Source organism: Scheffersomyces coipomensis, assembly GCF_036884675.1.
Source record: "Scheffersomyces coipomensis strain NRRL Y-17651 chromosome Unknown DFJ63scaffold_1, whole genome shotgun sequence".
Classification (NCBI taxonomy): Eukaryota; Fungi; Ascomycota; class Pichiomycetes; order Serinales; family Debaryomycetaceae; genus Scheffersomyces; species Scheffersomyces coipomensis.
In genome coordinates, this window is record NW_027042892.1 from 647,003 (window position 1) to 664,782 (window position 17,780).

The 17,780-nt window shown below is 32.6% G+C and overlaps 7 protein-coding genes across 7 annotated transcripts; 3 read left to right on the top strand and 4 right to left on the bottom strand. All coding sequences in view use genetic code 12, as the record gives it.

The window, feature by feature from the left end:
- Positions 1–1,108: 1,108 nt before the first annotated feature.
- DFJ63DRAFT_310317 (uncharacterized protein) lies at positions 1,109–2,929 on the top strand (the record flags this gene model as incomplete). Its single annotated transcript, XM_064905577.1, has 1 exon — positions 1,109–2,929. One exon carries the CDS (start codon positions 1,109–1,111, stop codon positions 2,927–2,929), a length of 1,821 nt encoding a protein of 606 aa, XP_064764493.1.
- Positions 2,930–3,860: 931 nt separating this feature from the next.
- Positions 3,861–4,220, top strand: DFJ63DRAFT_283264 (uncharacterized protein; the record flags this gene model as incomplete). The annotated part of the gene is made up of 1 exon (XM_064904706.1): positions 3,861–4,220. One exon carries the CDS (start codon positions 3,861–3,863, stop codon positions 4,218–4,220), a length of 360 nt encoding a protein of 119 aa, XP_064764494.1.
- A 92-nt stretch (positions 4,221–4,312) lies between these two features.
- On the bottom strand, positions 4,313–6,155 carry SIM1 (SUN family protein). The gene has a single exon (XM_064903539.1). The coding sequence runs from the start codon at positions 5,854–5,856 to the stop codon at positions 4,738–4,740; it is 1,119 nt and encodes a 372-aa protein (XP_064764495.1). The 5' UTR covers positions 5,857–6,155; the 3' UTR covers positions 4,313–4,737.
- A 3,864-nt stretch (positions 6,156–10,019) lies between these two features.
- DFJ63DRAFT_283449 (histidine phosphatase family protein) lies at positions 10,020–11,405 on the bottom strand (the record flags this gene model as incomplete). The annotated part of the gene is made up of 1 exon (XM_064904723.1): positions 10,020–11,405. One exon carries the CDS (start codon positions 11,403–11,405, stop codon positions 10,020–10,022), a length of 1,386 nt encoding a protein of 461 aa, XP_064764496.1.
- Positions 11,406–11,581: 176 nt separating this feature from the next.
- Positions 11,582–13,259, bottom strand: DFJ63DRAFT_14869 (histidine phosphatase family protein). Its single transcript, XM_064903534.1, has one exon. The coding sequence runs from the start codon at positions 13,153–13,155 to the stop codon at positions 11,758–11,760; it is 1,398 nt and encodes a 465-aa protein (XP_064764497.1). The 5' UTR covers positions 13,156–13,259; the 3' UTR covers positions 11,582–11,757.
- Positions 13,260–13,268: 9 nt separating this feature from the next.
- DFJ63DRAFT_339084 (uncharacterized protein) lies at positions 13,269–16,647 on the bottom strand. The gene is made up of 2 exons (XM_064908708.1): positions 16,503–16,647; positions 13,269–16,445 (listed from the first exon to the last, which is right to left on the bottom strand). The coding sequence occupies exons 1-2, from the start codon at positions 16,506–16,508 to the stop codon at positions 13,326–13,328; spliced, it is 3,126 nt and encodes a 1,041-aa protein (XP_064764498.1). The 5' UTR covers positions 16,509–16,647; the 3' UTR covers positions 13,269–13,325.
- On the top strand, positions 16,648–17,757 carry HST2 (histone deacetylase). The gene has a single exon (XM_064906692.1). It carries the CDS (start codon positions 16,664–16,666, stop codon positions 17,702–17,704), a length of 1,041 nt encoding a protein of 346 aa, XP_064764499.1. The 5' UTR covers positions 16,648–16,663; the 3' UTR covers positions 17,705–17,757.
- The last annotated feature ends 23 nt before the right edge of the window (positions 17,758–17,780 follow it).

Below are 17,780 nucleotides of genomic sequence, written 5' to 3' on the forward strand. Positions count from 1 at the left end.
CGATTCTTCCCCGTCACTCGCCCCCTTGCCACCGAACTATCAGAACTGGTAATGGTTTATTGAATTACATCAATACCAACTTTTCCTAGGTAAATATAATGTTACTTTAGATAACAAAAAGGTTTCGCCAAGTGAATATTCAGATAGTTGTTATATTCTTAGACTGGCCTCTCAATTCTAACTTGAAATGATCTAGGTCCGATCTTTGCCACAAAATTTCATATTAATCAAGTTAATGACAAATATGATACCTCATCTCAATTCAATTAATTCTTAAAACAGTTAATTTGATTTTGGGTGGTTTCTGAATGATTAGTATATTTAAAATTTTGATATAACAAAAATAATGCGTTTCCTAAAAGGGTTGCAAATAAAAAAGTTGTTTTGTAAACTAATTGTTTTTGCGGTTTACAAATTTGAGCGTTAAAAGTATTTTTAGTTTCTTCTTGTTTTATCACCATACTTATATCTATTCAGAATAGTTTTGTCACCATATTTATATAAAGCTATTCAGAATTCAAAATGCAACCTAATTTTGCTATTGATCAGACAGTGGAAGACTTCGACAATCATCAAATTTTATCAATCGAACATGAAATCCTGCAAGAAGATCACGAAAAACAATCATCAATTTCCATAGATTCATCAGGTAATATCAATGATTTTATTAAGACAGATCATATAGTAGGTAGTGATTAAATAGTTCGATAAATATGCTGAAGGACTATTAATGAATGATAACAATGAATCAGTAGTGGTATTTTCCTTTTCATTGCATTCCAAGACTTATAAAAGTTTGTCAATTGCTTTTCTATCATATGATATTAGCTAGCATTGGAGAATACAATCCACTAAGATTCCATATTTGGTTCACTTTTAGAAGGAGTTGTTACAACAGAAATGGAGCACTGGTTAGATGACCTCTATAAAATGTCGGACTCATGTCGTGCGTTATATATAGGATTATATATATAATGCGCAATTAAGCATAACATAACGCAAATGAAGCTGCTAAAAATATATAAATTATATAAATTATTATATTTGATAGTTAAAAAGGAACTATCACACATCATAGTGCTTTCAAATTAACTTTTTTATACTCAAAATGGTACCACAATACGATGACAATTATATTTACAAATTTTTTACTTTCTGCTATATCAACTTTCCAATTGAATTAAAAATCACAATCCTAAAACACTTATCCCTTGCACGGATTCTCTTATTTAAATCATTAATCAAAGATGATGAAACTAAGAATCTTCAAATAAGACTGATTACAACAGAGAAGTTATATGATGTAATTTGCAAACATTGTGAAAAGTGTTTCCAAAGTAACTCCTTTTCAGACATTATACATTTGATCAAAGGTACAGATAATATTATCCCAATAGTATTACGTTCGGATGAATCTGCCCATTATAAGTTAGGGGAACAGAATTGCTTTTCATTTAGTCACCTTGATGAATATTATGGAATCGAAAACAATACAGAATTCGAATTGGATTTTTATAATTTGTATTATTCTAAATGTATGAATCTAACGGATTTTCCTTATCCCAACCGGGTTAGCACTATAAGTATATTAAAGATAATAGGTACAGAGACTTTAATGGAATTAGATCTTTCTCCTTTTTCACAGTTGAAGACATTGCGATTAATATCCAAAAATAATATGTTAAAGTTGGTTTTATCACCCAACGTATTTGAGAGTGTAAATGAATTAGCAATTGATAACAATTTTGATAGCGATTATTATACTAAATTTAAAAATTTAAAAATTTTCGAAATCTTTATCCAAAAAGGGAGAAATTTTTATATCAAATCCATACCAAGAGGAGTAATTACCTTAACTATTATTACCCAATATTTAACAATGACGAAAGAGACATGGGGTGGCGAAGTTTTACTAGATTCATGGAAAGATTGGCCTCGAAATTTAAGGCACCTATCAGTTAATGATATGTACAACTCCAACGGTATTTTTAAAGATGTGATTTCTAAGCTACCTCCACATTTATCAACCCTAACCGTTCATGGGTATCCCATTAATCTGATTTTATCCCAAATTCCCGATTCAATATCTCACTTGAATGTGAATTTCAAAGTTCCCACTTGTAATGTTGAAAAAATAGACTTTGATTTTCCGTCATCTCTTCAACTGTTAACATTAAATGGGTTGGTGTTAAAAGCAATAGATAAGATATATAAAGTTCCAAGGGGAGTGACAAGCTTCAATTTAAGCAATTGTGAGTTTTCTATGTCATTAGATAACTTTAATTTTGACAATTGTAAATCATGTTTAGAATGGCTTCAGTTTGATAATTGCTTAGATAGTTTCAGTCTTGTTAACGCAGACTTTAATGATTTTACAAAATTAAATAAAATTATATTCACTAAATGTGGGATTTATAGTCTAAGTAATTTTAGACCCCCATCATGTTTAAGTTCTTTGAGAATATTTAATAATCCTATTACATCTATTGATGAGAGTTGTCAATTATTCAACAAAGAAAGAGATTATCCTCTATTGAGGACAATATGGATCAATGGTTGTCAAATTTCTTTAATTTCTTCCAACATTGAATTTCCAGTGAATCTAAATGAATTAGTAATCGTAGATAATACTACTAAAGTGTTTTATTTTAATTCGTCAATCGCTAGACATGTATCATTGAAAACAATACATTTGTCTAAATTATCAAGCATTGAGTTTTGCGATGATATTGACGAAACTTGTATGAAATCAAATTTCTCGTCGATGTCACTCAATGTGACTAATGACTTTCTTCCTTCACATCCTGATTCACTAAAGGTATTTTACGATAAATTAGAATTGTACGTTAGAAAGACATTATACACTCGTGAATGTGTACCAGAAAACGGGCATATAAGTTATAACTTCCGCAGCAACAGAAGTGACTGACCCATTAGAACTGGTCATGTTTTATATATCTTCCTTCAATCTAGCTTTTCTTAAGAAAGTATAGAGACTTTCAGCATAAATATGCCATTAATAGATGTTGAGAAAGTGATTAATTAAGTCTTGCGATATTTCTTTCGGTGAATGTTCGATATAAGTTTTTTGATAAATTGGCATTGCTTAATATATTTAGAAAAACTACCATATCAAGACCAAATACTGGCCCCTTGTAATAAATAACAAGATGTAAAGTTTAAATCGTAAATTTGCAGCGTATATACCTTTCAAGTGTTTATCCAGCTAACTTAGTGCGTGGATTTACCCAAAAAATCTTAATTATTTAGTAAGTGACAATAAAGTTAGTTTGAATTATAACTGAAGGGTTATAAACTACAATTCTTATTGTATGTCAGCGATAATACATTCTGATCAAGATGATGATTCTTCATCAGAAGCTTCGTCATTGAATCCTTCGGTTGAACAACTTAGGAGGAGTCAATTGTTGTATTCTAAACAATCACTTTTGCTGCAATCTGGGAAGTTACCCCACGATAGATTACCACCACTTCAATTACGAGAGCTGATCACATCTAATATTGAAGATGTGGAGGAAGTAGGTAGTGATCATGATCCATCAGAATTCATAAGTTCAGATAAAACTGGTGATGATGAAGATGAAGAAGAGAATCCGACTATTACTGCTAATATGTTAAAGGATCTTGAGACACATAACAAGAGAGATATTACTAGTGTAAACAAAGCTGCAGATTCAATAAGTCAATTGTCTATCGATACAACTGTTGACTTGAATACTTCTAAGGTTGAAGGCACTCAATCTATCGAAAATAAGAGTAAGGAGGTACTACCTGATAGAGATATCCAAAGTATAGAGAAGTCAGATCCACAATTAGAAAGTAAATCAACACCTGAATCTATGATTCAGTCTGAAAGATTACGATCTATAACTCGTCAAAGAACAACTCTGACAACCCCTATTGATGAGTCAACCTTGACTTCTCCTTCTCCTAGTACGGATCTAAAAATTACAGTAAGATTTCAACCGATTGGATCAACTCGTATATTATCAACTCGAGTATTTAAGATTGGACGAAATCGAAACATATCAACGCTAATTCTATTTATTAGAAAGCAAATAGAAGTACAAAGTGTGTTTCTATATATCCAATCATCTTTTCAACCCAATCCTGATGAGAATTTAGGTACATTATATGATTTATATAAAACAGGAGAAGAATTAATCATAAGTTATTGTGATACAGTTGCATTTGGATAACAGGTCAAAATAAGAGCTAATAGCGTAATTATAGATATTTAATTTGATAATAATAAATTTTAAAAGTAAAACCAAATATATATATTTCTAAAAAATACAATATATATATACATATAAAAAATCTAAAAAATATACCCAAAGTAAGAAAAACCATGTAAAGATTTAAACTCCTTTGAAGGTCACGAAAAATACAAAATTCAAACAGAAGAAATGATAAAGATAAACCTCCAATGATAGCTAGAAAACCCTATTTACTTTACTTCTGCAGTGATAAATTTCTATAATTCTTCTAAACTCTTCTTGATACACATTAACGTAAAAAACAAGATAAAACAAAACAAGAAAATAAGAAAAAGCACTTCAAAAAGTAAAAGTTTTGCAATTATTAATAATTTCTTAATAATATATAAAACAATAATACAGATGGGGAAACAAATAAAAAAAACATACATGTTTTAGAAAAAGGTTGGGTATTTTTTTAAGTTCCATTTTAAATCAAATTTCTAAATAGTTAAATTTAGAAAAAGACAAATTGAGCTTTACCAGAAGTAAGGGTGACGGTACATCCATCACTTCCACTACCGGTATATTGACCATTTTCATAAGAACAAGCACCAACAACACTAGCACCACTGGTACCAATGATTTTAATGTTATAGTTTGGAGGAGTTTGATTGTTTGGGTTTGGAATCAAAGATAAGTAAGTGTTACCACCAGTAGTTCCAGAACCTAAGACAACTGGAGCCCAGTTACCAACACCAGAACCAGCAGTACCCCAGATACAACCATTTTCAACGGAAACACCAGCATTGTTAACATAGTATTGAGCAGAAGTTTTACCTCCTCTCCAGGTGTAGTAAGTATCTGAATCAACAACAGAGGCTGGAGCACTACCACCGGCAGTTAATAAGGTTGGAATATTCATGTTTTCGGAACCTGGGTAATCAGTTCTACAAATAGCAACATCTTGACCAATTTGAGAAATAAATTCAGCAGTATCAGCACCCCATTCACATAAGTAATCAGAGTCAGTGTTTGATCTGTATAATAAACCGTTTTGACAAGTTAAACCACCAACGGAAATACCGTTAGCTGGTTGAGCAGATGGCCATTGGGTTTTAGACATACCAGCTTGACAAGCATAAGAACAGTAGTAACCTTCTTGACAAGTAGAAGCAGTGTTACCGGTTTCACTCATAATAGTAGTCCAACCACCGTTTAAACCAGCAATCCAGTCAACGGAAATAACACCTTGACCAACTGGGACGGAATCACAAGAGTATTTACCATCTTCGAATGGAACACTTGGGTTAGTGAAAGGATTTAAATCACCGTTAATACCACCAGTAGAACCGGAAGAAGAACCAGCAGAAGCAGAAGCAGTAGCAACTGGAGCAGCATTAGTACCAGTTGAGGTTGAGATAGCTTGAGCTGGAGATGGGTTTACAATAGCAGCAGTTTCAATAGCAGCAGACACAGTTGAACTTGGACCTGTGATTGGGTTACCATAGATATCAACATAGACAATCTTGGTAACAATGGCTCTTTTATCATGTTGATGATGTTTATGACCTTGTAAAGGAGCAGCTAAAGCAGCGGTGGCTAAAGCTAATAAAGTAATGAATGAAGTTTTCATGTTTAAAAAGGAACGTACTGTTTAAGTAGTAGTAAAAGGAATGTGAAAGAATTTAATGTGTTAAAGGAATGACAAAGTTGTGAAACAACGTGGAATCTTAAGTTCTTAAGTTTTGGTAAAAAAGTTAGGGGGAGTAATGAAAGACTATAGTTGGATAACTAAATGTTTTTTTAACAAAAGGAACGTAATAAGTTGATGAACAGTGTTAAAGATCAAAAAAGAAGAGAACTAAAAATCAGCAAAAGGGGGTTCAATAAAAATTTATATTGGATTTGGTGATTATTTATAAAATTCATTTTTTCGTTTTTCCTTCACCCAAAATTCCCACACACAAAAAAAAAAGTTTAAAAATTTTTTCTTTCAAAATTTTATTTTTTGTGTGTTTGGGGGGGAGGGGGGCAGACAATTTTGAAGTTTTGTGTTAAAAAAGGTTTATTATTTAATGTTAGTGGGAGCAGGGGATCTTTCTGTTTATAAATAAGCAGACATTTTTTTTATTCTCTGTATGTAATTTGTCCGAATTTGGAATAATTGTCAGATTTTCATGTACACCATATGTTATATACAGGGGCGCTACTATATTAAAATTGATGTGATCTAGACTTTCACATTTACCGCCTTTTTGTGTTCAATTAGTGGTAAAGGTTCCATTATACAATAACCAATGTGATTGCCACTACCACTACCATTTCCATTTCCATTTCCACTACCCTGTGATTCTCCAACATCGGCAGTGTTTTTCCCAAGGGTACAACAAATCCCCCAACCCACAAATAACATCACGATACATTACTTTTTATTTTATATTACAGCCAGATTGTTTACTTTTTGGTGTTTTGATTGCTTTATATATTATATAAAAATTGATTATATTGTCATTGTTGAATTTAGCTTAAATGAGTAATAAATACACATAAAAATAAATTAGGGAGAGAATAACGGTAAAACATCTGTTTTAGGCACCCCGTTGTCAATTGTTGAATAATGGACTCGAAATCTTTTTTCTCCCTAATTTGTTTCCTAATGGATCATAAAGAAAAATATAATAACAACAAAAATAAAAAACATAAACATTACTGGAAAAAATGGATGAAATGCACGACCTCCGCTCTTTGTTTTGTTCGCTTTCAGTAAATATTTGTGCGCTATGAGCTACTGACTTCTAATGTTTTTTCTTCCTAGCTGCGCATCGCTACTGACAAATTTGTTTTTGGTTTTCCCGGGTATTCTCAGTAATGAGATTGGAAATGAAAATTTTTACTGGTAAACACACTAAAATCTCACTAAATCATCACTGACTTCCCTCTTCACACCTTATGTGAAATTACCTCGCTTGTGACAAATTTTTCGTAACAAAGAAACTGAGATCATTATTCATAAGCATCTTACATAATTTAGTGGCAATCATTACTTGACAATAGGCTCTAAGAACTGAAAGGGATGGGTAAGTTAATACGGGATTGTTTAATATTCCCTCACTATATTAAATCTGTAGTCTCAAACTAGAATTGATTCAACGCTCACAATATAATACATAGTGATACATCTTAGCAAATCATTGAACCACCCTTTTCCAGTTGCGCCAACAGCAATCAACAACTAGTATCTTCACATGATCATATTATGACTTCTACATATACACGTAATGATGTCGCAGTAGTTAATTTGCATAATATACTCTATGTAATTGCGATTCTAGTCTTTCTACTTCCTACTTTCCTACCTTAAATTTCTTTTTCGAATTTGCGCCCTGATTTACCTAAGAAAAAAAATCTTGAGGTTGCAATATTTAAGATGCCAAAAAGCAATGTAACTGCTGACTCCATACATTATTTTACATTTAATGTATGAAAATGACCTCCTTGGCCTACATACACTTGTTTGAATTTGAGTAGATACATATCAAATATACTGACCTTCAAATAAAGAATAAATGTACGATGATGGTGATAACTACGAAAACGATCTCAACTCGTCACGGCTGATTCAAAAATTTTAAACGCAATCATTCGATTTAACTGGTTACGATATTACTCAGCACCTCTATCTAAAGACCCAATAGAACAATATCAATCAAACTGAAATCTTAATATTGAAAGTCACCAAAAAAAGAAACGAGAAACGATAATTACCTTTAAAAATAAACTAATTATTTGGCTATATTTTCTTCATCACTTCTCGATTAAAGTTATCGTTCGCTAATGAGTTATATAACCGTTGATGAGACTCACTGGGAAAACCCGAAATACCGAACTTCACCACCAATAAAAATAAAATATTATGGAGAAAATTTTTCACTTATCGTTAATTCAAATGACAGTAAAAAAAAAAGAAACTAAATAATTATTTAAGTCCTACATGCCCTAAACTAACTATCCTCTACAAAATAACCGTGCCTAATGGCTCACAGTAACTGACTACATAATTCGTATCTCCTAAATTGTAGTCAATTACATGACTAGACAGCATTTAAAAGTGAAAAAAAAAATTGTAAAATTAATATGAATTGATTTTGTGTAAAATTAGACTGGTACACACCCTACTTTAAATTATTTTTTTGTGTCTCTTTGTCTGTCCTAATTCGGAAAGGTAATGAGATACAGACACTTTTTACATACAGGAAAGTGTCATATTTTTTCAGAATTTTCAATTATTATCAGACACAAATACCTTTTAATGATGAGGCATTCCACTTTTACTCATTATCAACATTAATAATAATCTAAATTAACAATTATTATTTGATGAGAAACAATGAATTTCATTAGGTCTTGTCCAAATTGAGTTGATTATTACGGTAGGCTAAAACCGTTTTGTCTTAGTTTGGTTTCGACTTTACACATCTTTTATAAAAAAAGAAACGTAGGAATGAAATAGTTGTATTAGAAAAATAGGAGTAATTTAAGATAAGTGAAAATTAATCAACTTTTTTAAGTTGTATGTAGAGTTTGCTTTCGTCTGATACTTAGTCCGTGTCGGTTCTTCGTGCCGTTCATAGGCTGTGACGGTTATTGTTTCTTTTTCTTATCTATCTGTAAGCTTTTATTATTCAAAGTTTGAGCATGCCCTCTAACGTTTTTGGTAGCATAAGTAAAGCATAAAAATTAAGCCCAAATGGTTCGAGGCAGAGGAGGAGGGGAACAAACAAATATCCAATCAATCGTATGGTAATCGTAGGGATCAACTAATTATTGAAACCAAGAAACTTTGATCCTAAGCAACACCCTGTGTTCTTTACTCATATTCCATTTGTCTGCCTTCTCAATAATAAGCTTTACTTTACATATGTATCCCAAATGAAATATGTCGACAAAAACTTACCCGACTACATATTCTCTATTTTGAAGTGCAGTCCAGTTACTTCTACCCCAGTGGTTGGAAACGACCGAATGATATGCATTGCAGTTTCGGTAAGTGGTAGAGTTCTATCTACACATGCTTACAAAAAATTTTCATGTAGGTTATTAAGATGAAACAATATTTTACTGCGAAACATTTATATTTTTTATGTGTTAGAATACTTCTTGAAACAATTGTGGGATCTAAACATTATCATTGGGTAAATTGACGATAATTCAAAATAAAATGTGTGAAAATGAATATGATAGTTCCCATTGTATAAATTAGGTTTCAGATTGTATAATCTATCAGACACTTCCTTTTTGCCGCTTGGTTCTCAGAACTACTGTCGTAAATTAATTGCTCATTCGAAACACTCTAGAAACTTGATAAGAACATGAACCTGTTACACATCTTAAAGGGTTTGGCCACTATGTTATTCTTGTGATTGTGGTTAACTCATTACATGAATATTTCAAGTATGCAACTTATACGGTTGCCATTTCTTTACTTACAACTATTTGACATTTTAAGAAATTTTGTCGTATACTTCCATCAACTTTTTTGTGCTTCATGCTCGTAAATGTAATGCGACTATGGAAGAGACAATCTTACTAGTATGTTTCGTAAGTTACTTTGAAATGAAAGTCATTGGAAAGATTATAAGGTGTAATTGTTACGATGATTAGAATAAGCGTAACGAAAGCGATGTTGAAGTTTTGTTTGCTACAAATGAGCTGATAGATAAGAATAGTGAAACTTCCTAATTCACGGGTTTTACTTTTGTGTATTTATGTCTATATAAACTTTCTCCTACCACTTGTCTACAATTCTAACTCTGCCGTATAATTCTTGGATTCATAATCCCAAAAGAATGTCAAAGATTGAGTGGCATCAGCTGGAACTTGACACTGTTCAACAAAGTTTATGTTACCAATTCTACTGTTGATGAAATTTTCATACTCAGAAAATTCGCAGCTAAAGCCTGGACCAGACTGACATTCAGGAATAGGATGAACAGAATCATTAATAATATATCTGACATAAAACTTTTCACCACATTTAAGCTTCTCTGTATAATATCTTGCACCTTGCGGTACTAAGTAAGCATGATAATAAACTCTTTCTAAATCAACCCTGTCAAGAGGCAAATGTTCATCTTTTGTGAAGAATCCTAACGCACTAATTACTTGATCAATATCAGTGTCATGTGTAAATGATAACCAAATCTTATTTGAATTTTCCTCATCTTTTAATAAATTAAGGGATGCATTCAAATATACGGAACCAATAACTTCACTTATATTATTTCCTGGTCCTGAAGAATAATATTTATCTAAATCATTGTCATATGCATAATAATTGAAATCTTCAGTGTTGAAGATATTACAGAAGGGTGACTCACTTTTAACATTAATCTCATAAGCACAAAATTCAAATAGATTCAAGACGTCTTCTTCATCAATTGTTAAAAATGGGTTATCTTCCTTTAATCGATCGAGAATATTCGTCAAATAGCTTCTATCAATCTGTTTAAGTAACTCGGAATTAGCTGACTTATCATATGAAGTACATCCATATCTAGGAGTTAAAGAATTGATACCAAGTGAACCACTTTCATCAAGGATACTATACTTAACATTGGCTTCAGAGTAATTATTTCCCAAGAACCCTCTGGCAAATGATTCTGACGAATGATACACTCTGTTCGAGTTGGTAGTGAAAACTGATAACACCTGAGTATCGTCAAACAAAGACTTATACCTATTTCTGAAATAAGCACCATGCTTTGACATATTGATACTACCAGCATATGTACCTTCTGAGTTTTCTGGAGTAGTTTCAAGGGCATATTGTGACTTATCTGTAACAAAATATTCATACGAATTCAAAAAAGCTAATGATCCTGAGTACGTCTCCGTGGTGTTACCCAATTTAGTTATGATCTTTTCAAAAGCTTCACCTTTATTAACAGTTGGATACCTCTCACCATGTCTGGACAATAACTGTACTTGCTCAATTGTACATGTTTCGGGAAAGTCAGTTGAAATACCAAAACCTGGAGATTGAATGTATGGCGCTGAACCACCTAAAAACTTAATGAGGTTGTATTGTTCTGTAGCTGCTTGCTGTGGTGAAGCAAGACCTCGAAATACCGATTGACCAACTAAAAGTAGACCGCTATTTATAAATGCTGAGATTGAAACCATTATCTATACTTCTTCAAAATGATTTAGCAGCAATGCAACTTGGAGGAATAATTGCACTCTTTTATATTTTCTAATAAAGGGGTTATTCTATAAGAAGCAGCTAATAGTGCTTGCCAAGTGAAAACATCAATACTTTGACTAATCCCTGACCCAATTTCCCAATCAATTGATACCTTTAAAAGTGTACCATGATGGATGTATTCAAAAGATTCGCATATTTTCATATCTTGATGCTAAACGTGCTTCGTTACTAAGAAAAAAAAAATCTTGAAGCGACTGCGAATTTATTTCCAAATCGTAAATCGTAATTAATATAGTTATTTATATTGTTTGTATTTACTAATTTACTAAACTAAGGTACTACTTTAAGTGCTTCCGCATCATATGTAACCTCATTATAATCCCAATAGAACGTCAACTTTTGTGGAACGTTAGCTGCTGTTCCACAGTCTTTTGCAAGATCTAGGTGACCTATTCTTTTATTAATATAGTCTTTGAATTGATCAAAAGGACAAGAAAAACCTGGACCATTCGAACAGCTTGGTACGGGTATAACTGCATCATTTACAATAAATCTTACGTAATAACCATGTTCATTTTTCAACTTCTCAGTTATAAAACGTGCTCCCATAGGAACAACATTAACATGATGATAGGTATCAGTTAATCTGATTTTATCCATTGGCATTGGATTTATTGTATCGAACAATCCCAACGCGGTTGAGAATAATTCAATGTCAGTATCATGTGTAAACGAAAGCCAAATCTTATTCGAAGCATTATCGTCTTCTAATAATTTCACAGTAGCTGCTAATTGGATAGCCCCTGCATTGACGGCATTGTGACCCCCTGGGCCAGAAGAATAATAAAATTCCAAGTCTCGATTGTAGCTATAGGTGACAAACTCATCTTTAGTGAATATGTTGCAGAAAGGTGAATACCCACGAGAGTTCAACTCATATCCACATATTTCAAACAAGTGATATATATCTTCCGTGTTTAAATCAAGTTCTGGATTTGATTCTTTCCATCTGGATATTATATCTTCAAGATACGTCTTTGGGAATGTAGACAAGACTGTTGCCTTATGAGCATCAGAATCAAATGAAGGGCAACCCCAACGTGGGACCAAAGAATTTAATCCAAATTTACTATCCTCTGATATCACTACTTGCTTCACTCTCTTTGAAGAATAATCACTACCAAGAAATGCTTTAGCAAAATTGATCGCTGTATCATAAACCCTTTGAGAAGCTGCTATGAATATGGGAAGTGGTTGATCTTTATTTATCAATGCGGCATATTTCTGCCTAAATGCCTTACCTGCTCGAACAGCAGTATCATGTCCATTATACGGTCCAATTGAATTTTCTGGAGTTGTTTCTGCTTCATATAAATCATCACTGCTAACATAATACTTATAATAATTTAGAAACGATAATTCTCCATTCAACTGACCAGGAGTTTTTAAAATCTTCTCAATTATACTTTCATGAGTTTTACCTTCTCCTATACCAGGAAATCTCTCACCATGTCGCAGATAATAATGTACTTGCTCTATAGTACATCCTTTCGGTATATCAGTGCTTATACCATACCCTGGATGTTGAACGTAGGGTCCAGCTGCAGCCAAATATTTTACCACATTATATTGTTCTTTAGCTGCCAAATCTGGAGAAGCAACCTCACTAACTTGATTGGGATATCCAAATATTAATCCAGTTGAAAGTATTCGCGTTATTGACACCATTGACCTTTATTGATATCAACTCCTTTATCAACTTAAAATCTCTAATGCGATAAATCACAATGGAGATCTTTAAACCTCAGAGAAATTTACATGCAGGAAATTTGCAACTTTTACGAATGCTTAATTTATATTAGATTATGTATACTATTTAATATGCAAATTTATTATGTTTACTTCTTCTTTCCCTTCTTAGAGGTTGGATTTTGATTTCTTTTTTTATTGGTTTCAGTACCTCCATTTGGTAAAACTAATTTGACTTTAGACACAGTAAAAACACCTACCAAATCGTTAGTTTTCTTAGCTTTTACAATCTCTCTTTCATTTTCCCAATCTAAATCACCATCAGTTGCTGATTCATCAAGCTTTCGTGTGGTGAAATAATTTATTGAATCATTAACACATTTACCTTTCTTACCTGAACCGGGTTGGATTTTAACCTTATATTTTAATTTCTGCAAAGCTGTCCATGGTCCGAAAACAGGAACCACATCAACTATTGAATCTCCTGTATTTGGTTTGTCAAGGAAATAATCAAGAATTTCCAAGTAATTGGTGACACTTGATTCATCTTCATTAGCTTCTTCATTGATATATCTAAGAAGCTCCTTTTCATCTTGTTTCTTTCTTCTTTGGACAGCCAAGGTCTCTTTATATTTATTTTTTTCCAATTCCTTTTGCTTTTCTATCTCTAATAACTTTTGCTTGTTCAAGTCATCAGATTGTTTTAAGGTTCCCAAAGCAGACATTCTCAACAATCTTTCTTCGTCGTCTTGATCGGCATATTTTTTGGCCATTTTCTTTAATTTAGCCTTTCTACCTCTAACTTTTGGAGCTAATTTCTTATTTCCAGATACAGATAAACCACCAATCAGTTCCAGAAGATTTGAAACTTCAGCATCAGGTTGTGTTGGCTCCACAGAAGCTGAACGAGAAGAGTTATCATCCGAAATTTCTGGTGTTGATTCAATTACTGCTTCCGGATCCAAAACCTTGGTTTCTTCCTCATGAGTCACATCATCGAGCTTATTCAGATCTTCCCTATTTGTATCAACAATTTCTTCTTCATCATCATCTTCTGGAGTTAATTTTATTCTTGCAATTAGCTCTTCAACATCTTTCTTTTTATTGTCGACCACAATATTTAAACCATGATCTTTTTCTCTCTCTTCTCTCTTTTCCTTATATTTAGCCGATGTTGCTTCATCTGTAAGTATAAAGAAACCAAAACCTAAAACAAGTTGGATAGGTGGTAAGTATTCCTTGTTAGATTTGTAATTAAATTCACCTGTTGAAAGTAAAGATCCATCAAAATCACGCTTTGAAATAGAAGAACCTGGTAAGAACCAAGCTGACATAGAAGCCTTGTTATCCCAAGCAGTTGAAGCAGATAAAGCAAAACTACTAGCTTGCATCAAAGTCTTTGGAGGAATAGTACTTCCTTTATAAGGGTTACGAACGAAGACCTTCAATGAACCAGGAACATCAGAGGAAATAAAAAAATCATTATCACTGAAATATCTATAATAAATCATATCATTTTGAGAACCATCTCTTCCAGCCAAACATAAGTATCCTTCACTAGTGACAAACCAGTAAAATTTTTCAAACCAATACTTTGGACGGATATGACGAAGAACTTCATTTTCGTTTTTCAAATTCTTTGCTAAATCATTCAAAATTTTCCTTTCAGCATTTTTCAAGGCCATAGTAGTATTCTTTTCAACTTTCAATTGTTTGGTTTCAGCAGTCTTTTTTGTGTCGAAATACAAACGAGCATTAGCGTAAGGTGATAGAGCCAAATCAACCCATATAGAAATCTTGCTTGATTGTTGGGCATTCTTAGAAGATTTCTTTGCCTTCAGAGAGCGTTCGTCGTCATCATCATCATCATCATCTTCTTCATCTTCTTCTTCATCAGATTCAGAGCTTGAATCAGAATCAGAGGCATCGGAAGAATTGCTGTCTTCTTCCAATTCAAAGTCAGGAAATAAAATATTTATCTTGTTCTCTTTTAAATTTAGTGGCAATTTAATGCTGGCAGCAATCGCATTCTTTCTTCTTTGATCCAATTTAATAAAACTCTCCATATTAGTCCAATCCATTTGTTGGTCAATAAGCTTTTGTATATACCTAATACATGAATTAGCCAAATCGGCATAATGAATGATTGTTTCTCCTTTCTTGAAGTTTACAGTCTGTTGATCCAATAATGACTGAATTTGTTTATCTCTTTCAGATTTGGCAACTTCTAATCTCTTATTAGCATTTTGCTTCTGTTGTTCTATACGTGATGAATTTTTTGAAGATTCAAGAGCAGAGAAAAATGTGTCCAATGTTTTATTGTAACCTTCAATTTCAGTGAATCTGAAATCATCAATGTTTTCTTTATATGGACGATATGGATGAAATTCATCATACAAGAATTCACGACTTTTATCATTTGTCTCTGGATCATAATAATTGTTACGTTTCAGAACGATGTAACGCTTTATGTTATTTGATTCCTTGTCATTCAACAATTCAGCATACTGTCCTTCAGTGAAGTTCAACAATGTTGCCAACTCCTCCAATTTAGATTCGTCATCTTCAAATATCAAACAACTCGATGTTGCGTCAATACCCCCTTCTATGAAATTTTTCTTGATTAAATCACTCAGTAAATGACTAGCATTTACAAAACTTAACTTATGTATTGAAAATACTTTATTCTTTTTATCAGAAGTGTTTTCCTCCAATTTCAACTTATGATCTTTTATCCACTTATTTACATCAGAGGACTGGTATGTGACAGGTTCGTAATGGGCATTTGACTCAAGACTCTCTTTATCAAACATATTATAAAACTCATTGACCGCATATCTCTCCACTTCTCCTTTCTCATTCACCGTTCTGTGTAGGGATAAGATCTTTCTTTCTTCATCCAAAAGTAAAATATTACCAGCACTAAAGAATTCAAAAACTAGATAAAACAATCCATCACTGAACTCCAATACTAAAACTCTATCATTACCTATTTGCTTAATTTTTGATAATCTTCTTGTCTTTAAATGTTTCCTTAATTTTGTAACAAAATTGGAAGGTGCTTGCATAGTAGGTCTATCAAAATCAGTTAAATGAATTTTATTACCACAATCCAATACCAATACTTTCTTGGAGTCAGGAATTGAAAACTTCAAAAGATATTGACGAGGACTATCAGCAACATTATATATGTTTTGCAATCTATAATTCAACACTGCATGTTGGAATTCAGAGCTTAAAAGCTGAAGATCCAAACTAGTAATACGTTGCTATAATCTCAGTTAGTAAATTGCCATGATCAGACTGCCGTGTAGAAAAATACATACCTTCATGATAACCTCTTATTATATGGATCATCTTAAGCGTCAAGATCAATTTGATTAGTAAATTTTTTTTCAGATAGTTTGAGCTCTTGCGATAAAATTCCAAAAATATCACAAAGAGATCGACTTATATTTATGAGCTAAAACCAGTAGTATCACCAACAATGTCTGATATACCGAAGCTTTTGCAACCAATTGCAGAGGAGATAAAGAAAGGAAAGAAAGTTACCTTCTTCAATGGAGCTGGTATTTCTACAAAAGCAGGTATACCTGATTTCCGAAGTCCTAAGACAGGATTATATGCTAATTTAGCCAAATTAAATCTACCTTATGCTGAAGCTGTGTTTGACATTGACTATTTCAGAGAAAGTCCAGAAGCATTTTATACTTTAGCCGATGAACTTTACCCCGGAAAGTTTGCTCCTACTAAGTATCATCATTTAATACGGTTGTTACAGGATAAAAACCAACTTAGAAGAGTATATACACAGAACATTGATACATTAGAGAGAATAGCTGGGGTTAGAGATGAGTTTATTATAGAAGCACATGGTTCTTTTGCAAAGAACCATTGTATTGATTGTTCGGAAGAAATGTCAACTGAAAGAGTTAAAGAATTGATGTCCAACAAAGAAAAGAATAATGGTGTTCCAATCTGTGAAAGCTGTAAAGGATATGTGAAGCCAGATATTGTCTTTTTTGGAGAAGGCTTACCGGAAAAGTTGTTTGAGACTTGGCTGGAAGACGAGAAAGAAATAGAAATTGCTTTAGTAGGAGGAACATCTTTAACGGTTTATCCTTTTGCATCATTTCCTTTAGAACTCCATAAAGACTGTACAAGAGTATTGATAAACAGAGAAAGAGTTGGGAATTTCACTAGAAAAAAGGATACTGTTCTTTTACATGATTGTGATGAAATAGCCACAGAACTATGCGAATTATTGGGTTGGGCTCTGGAGCTTGAAGCCTTGGTGAAAGCTGAATTAAACGAATCAAATGTAGAAGAGAACGAAGAAACTGTTTTAGAAGGATTAGAAGAAGCTATTTCCAAGCTTGCGATCAAAGAGAAGGAAGGTTCCAAGGAAGAATCTGAAAAAGAGATAACTAAAGAGACAAATTCGAAAGATGATTCTACCAAAGTAGATGTTAAAGATGTTTCTTCTAAAGAAATTGTGTCAAAGGATGACGAGAAAGATAATGTTTAGTAGCCTATTTTTATAGTACTGTAGTAGAAAAAATATACACAAAATATTTACAATGTTAAAGTTTGGCAGCCAATGT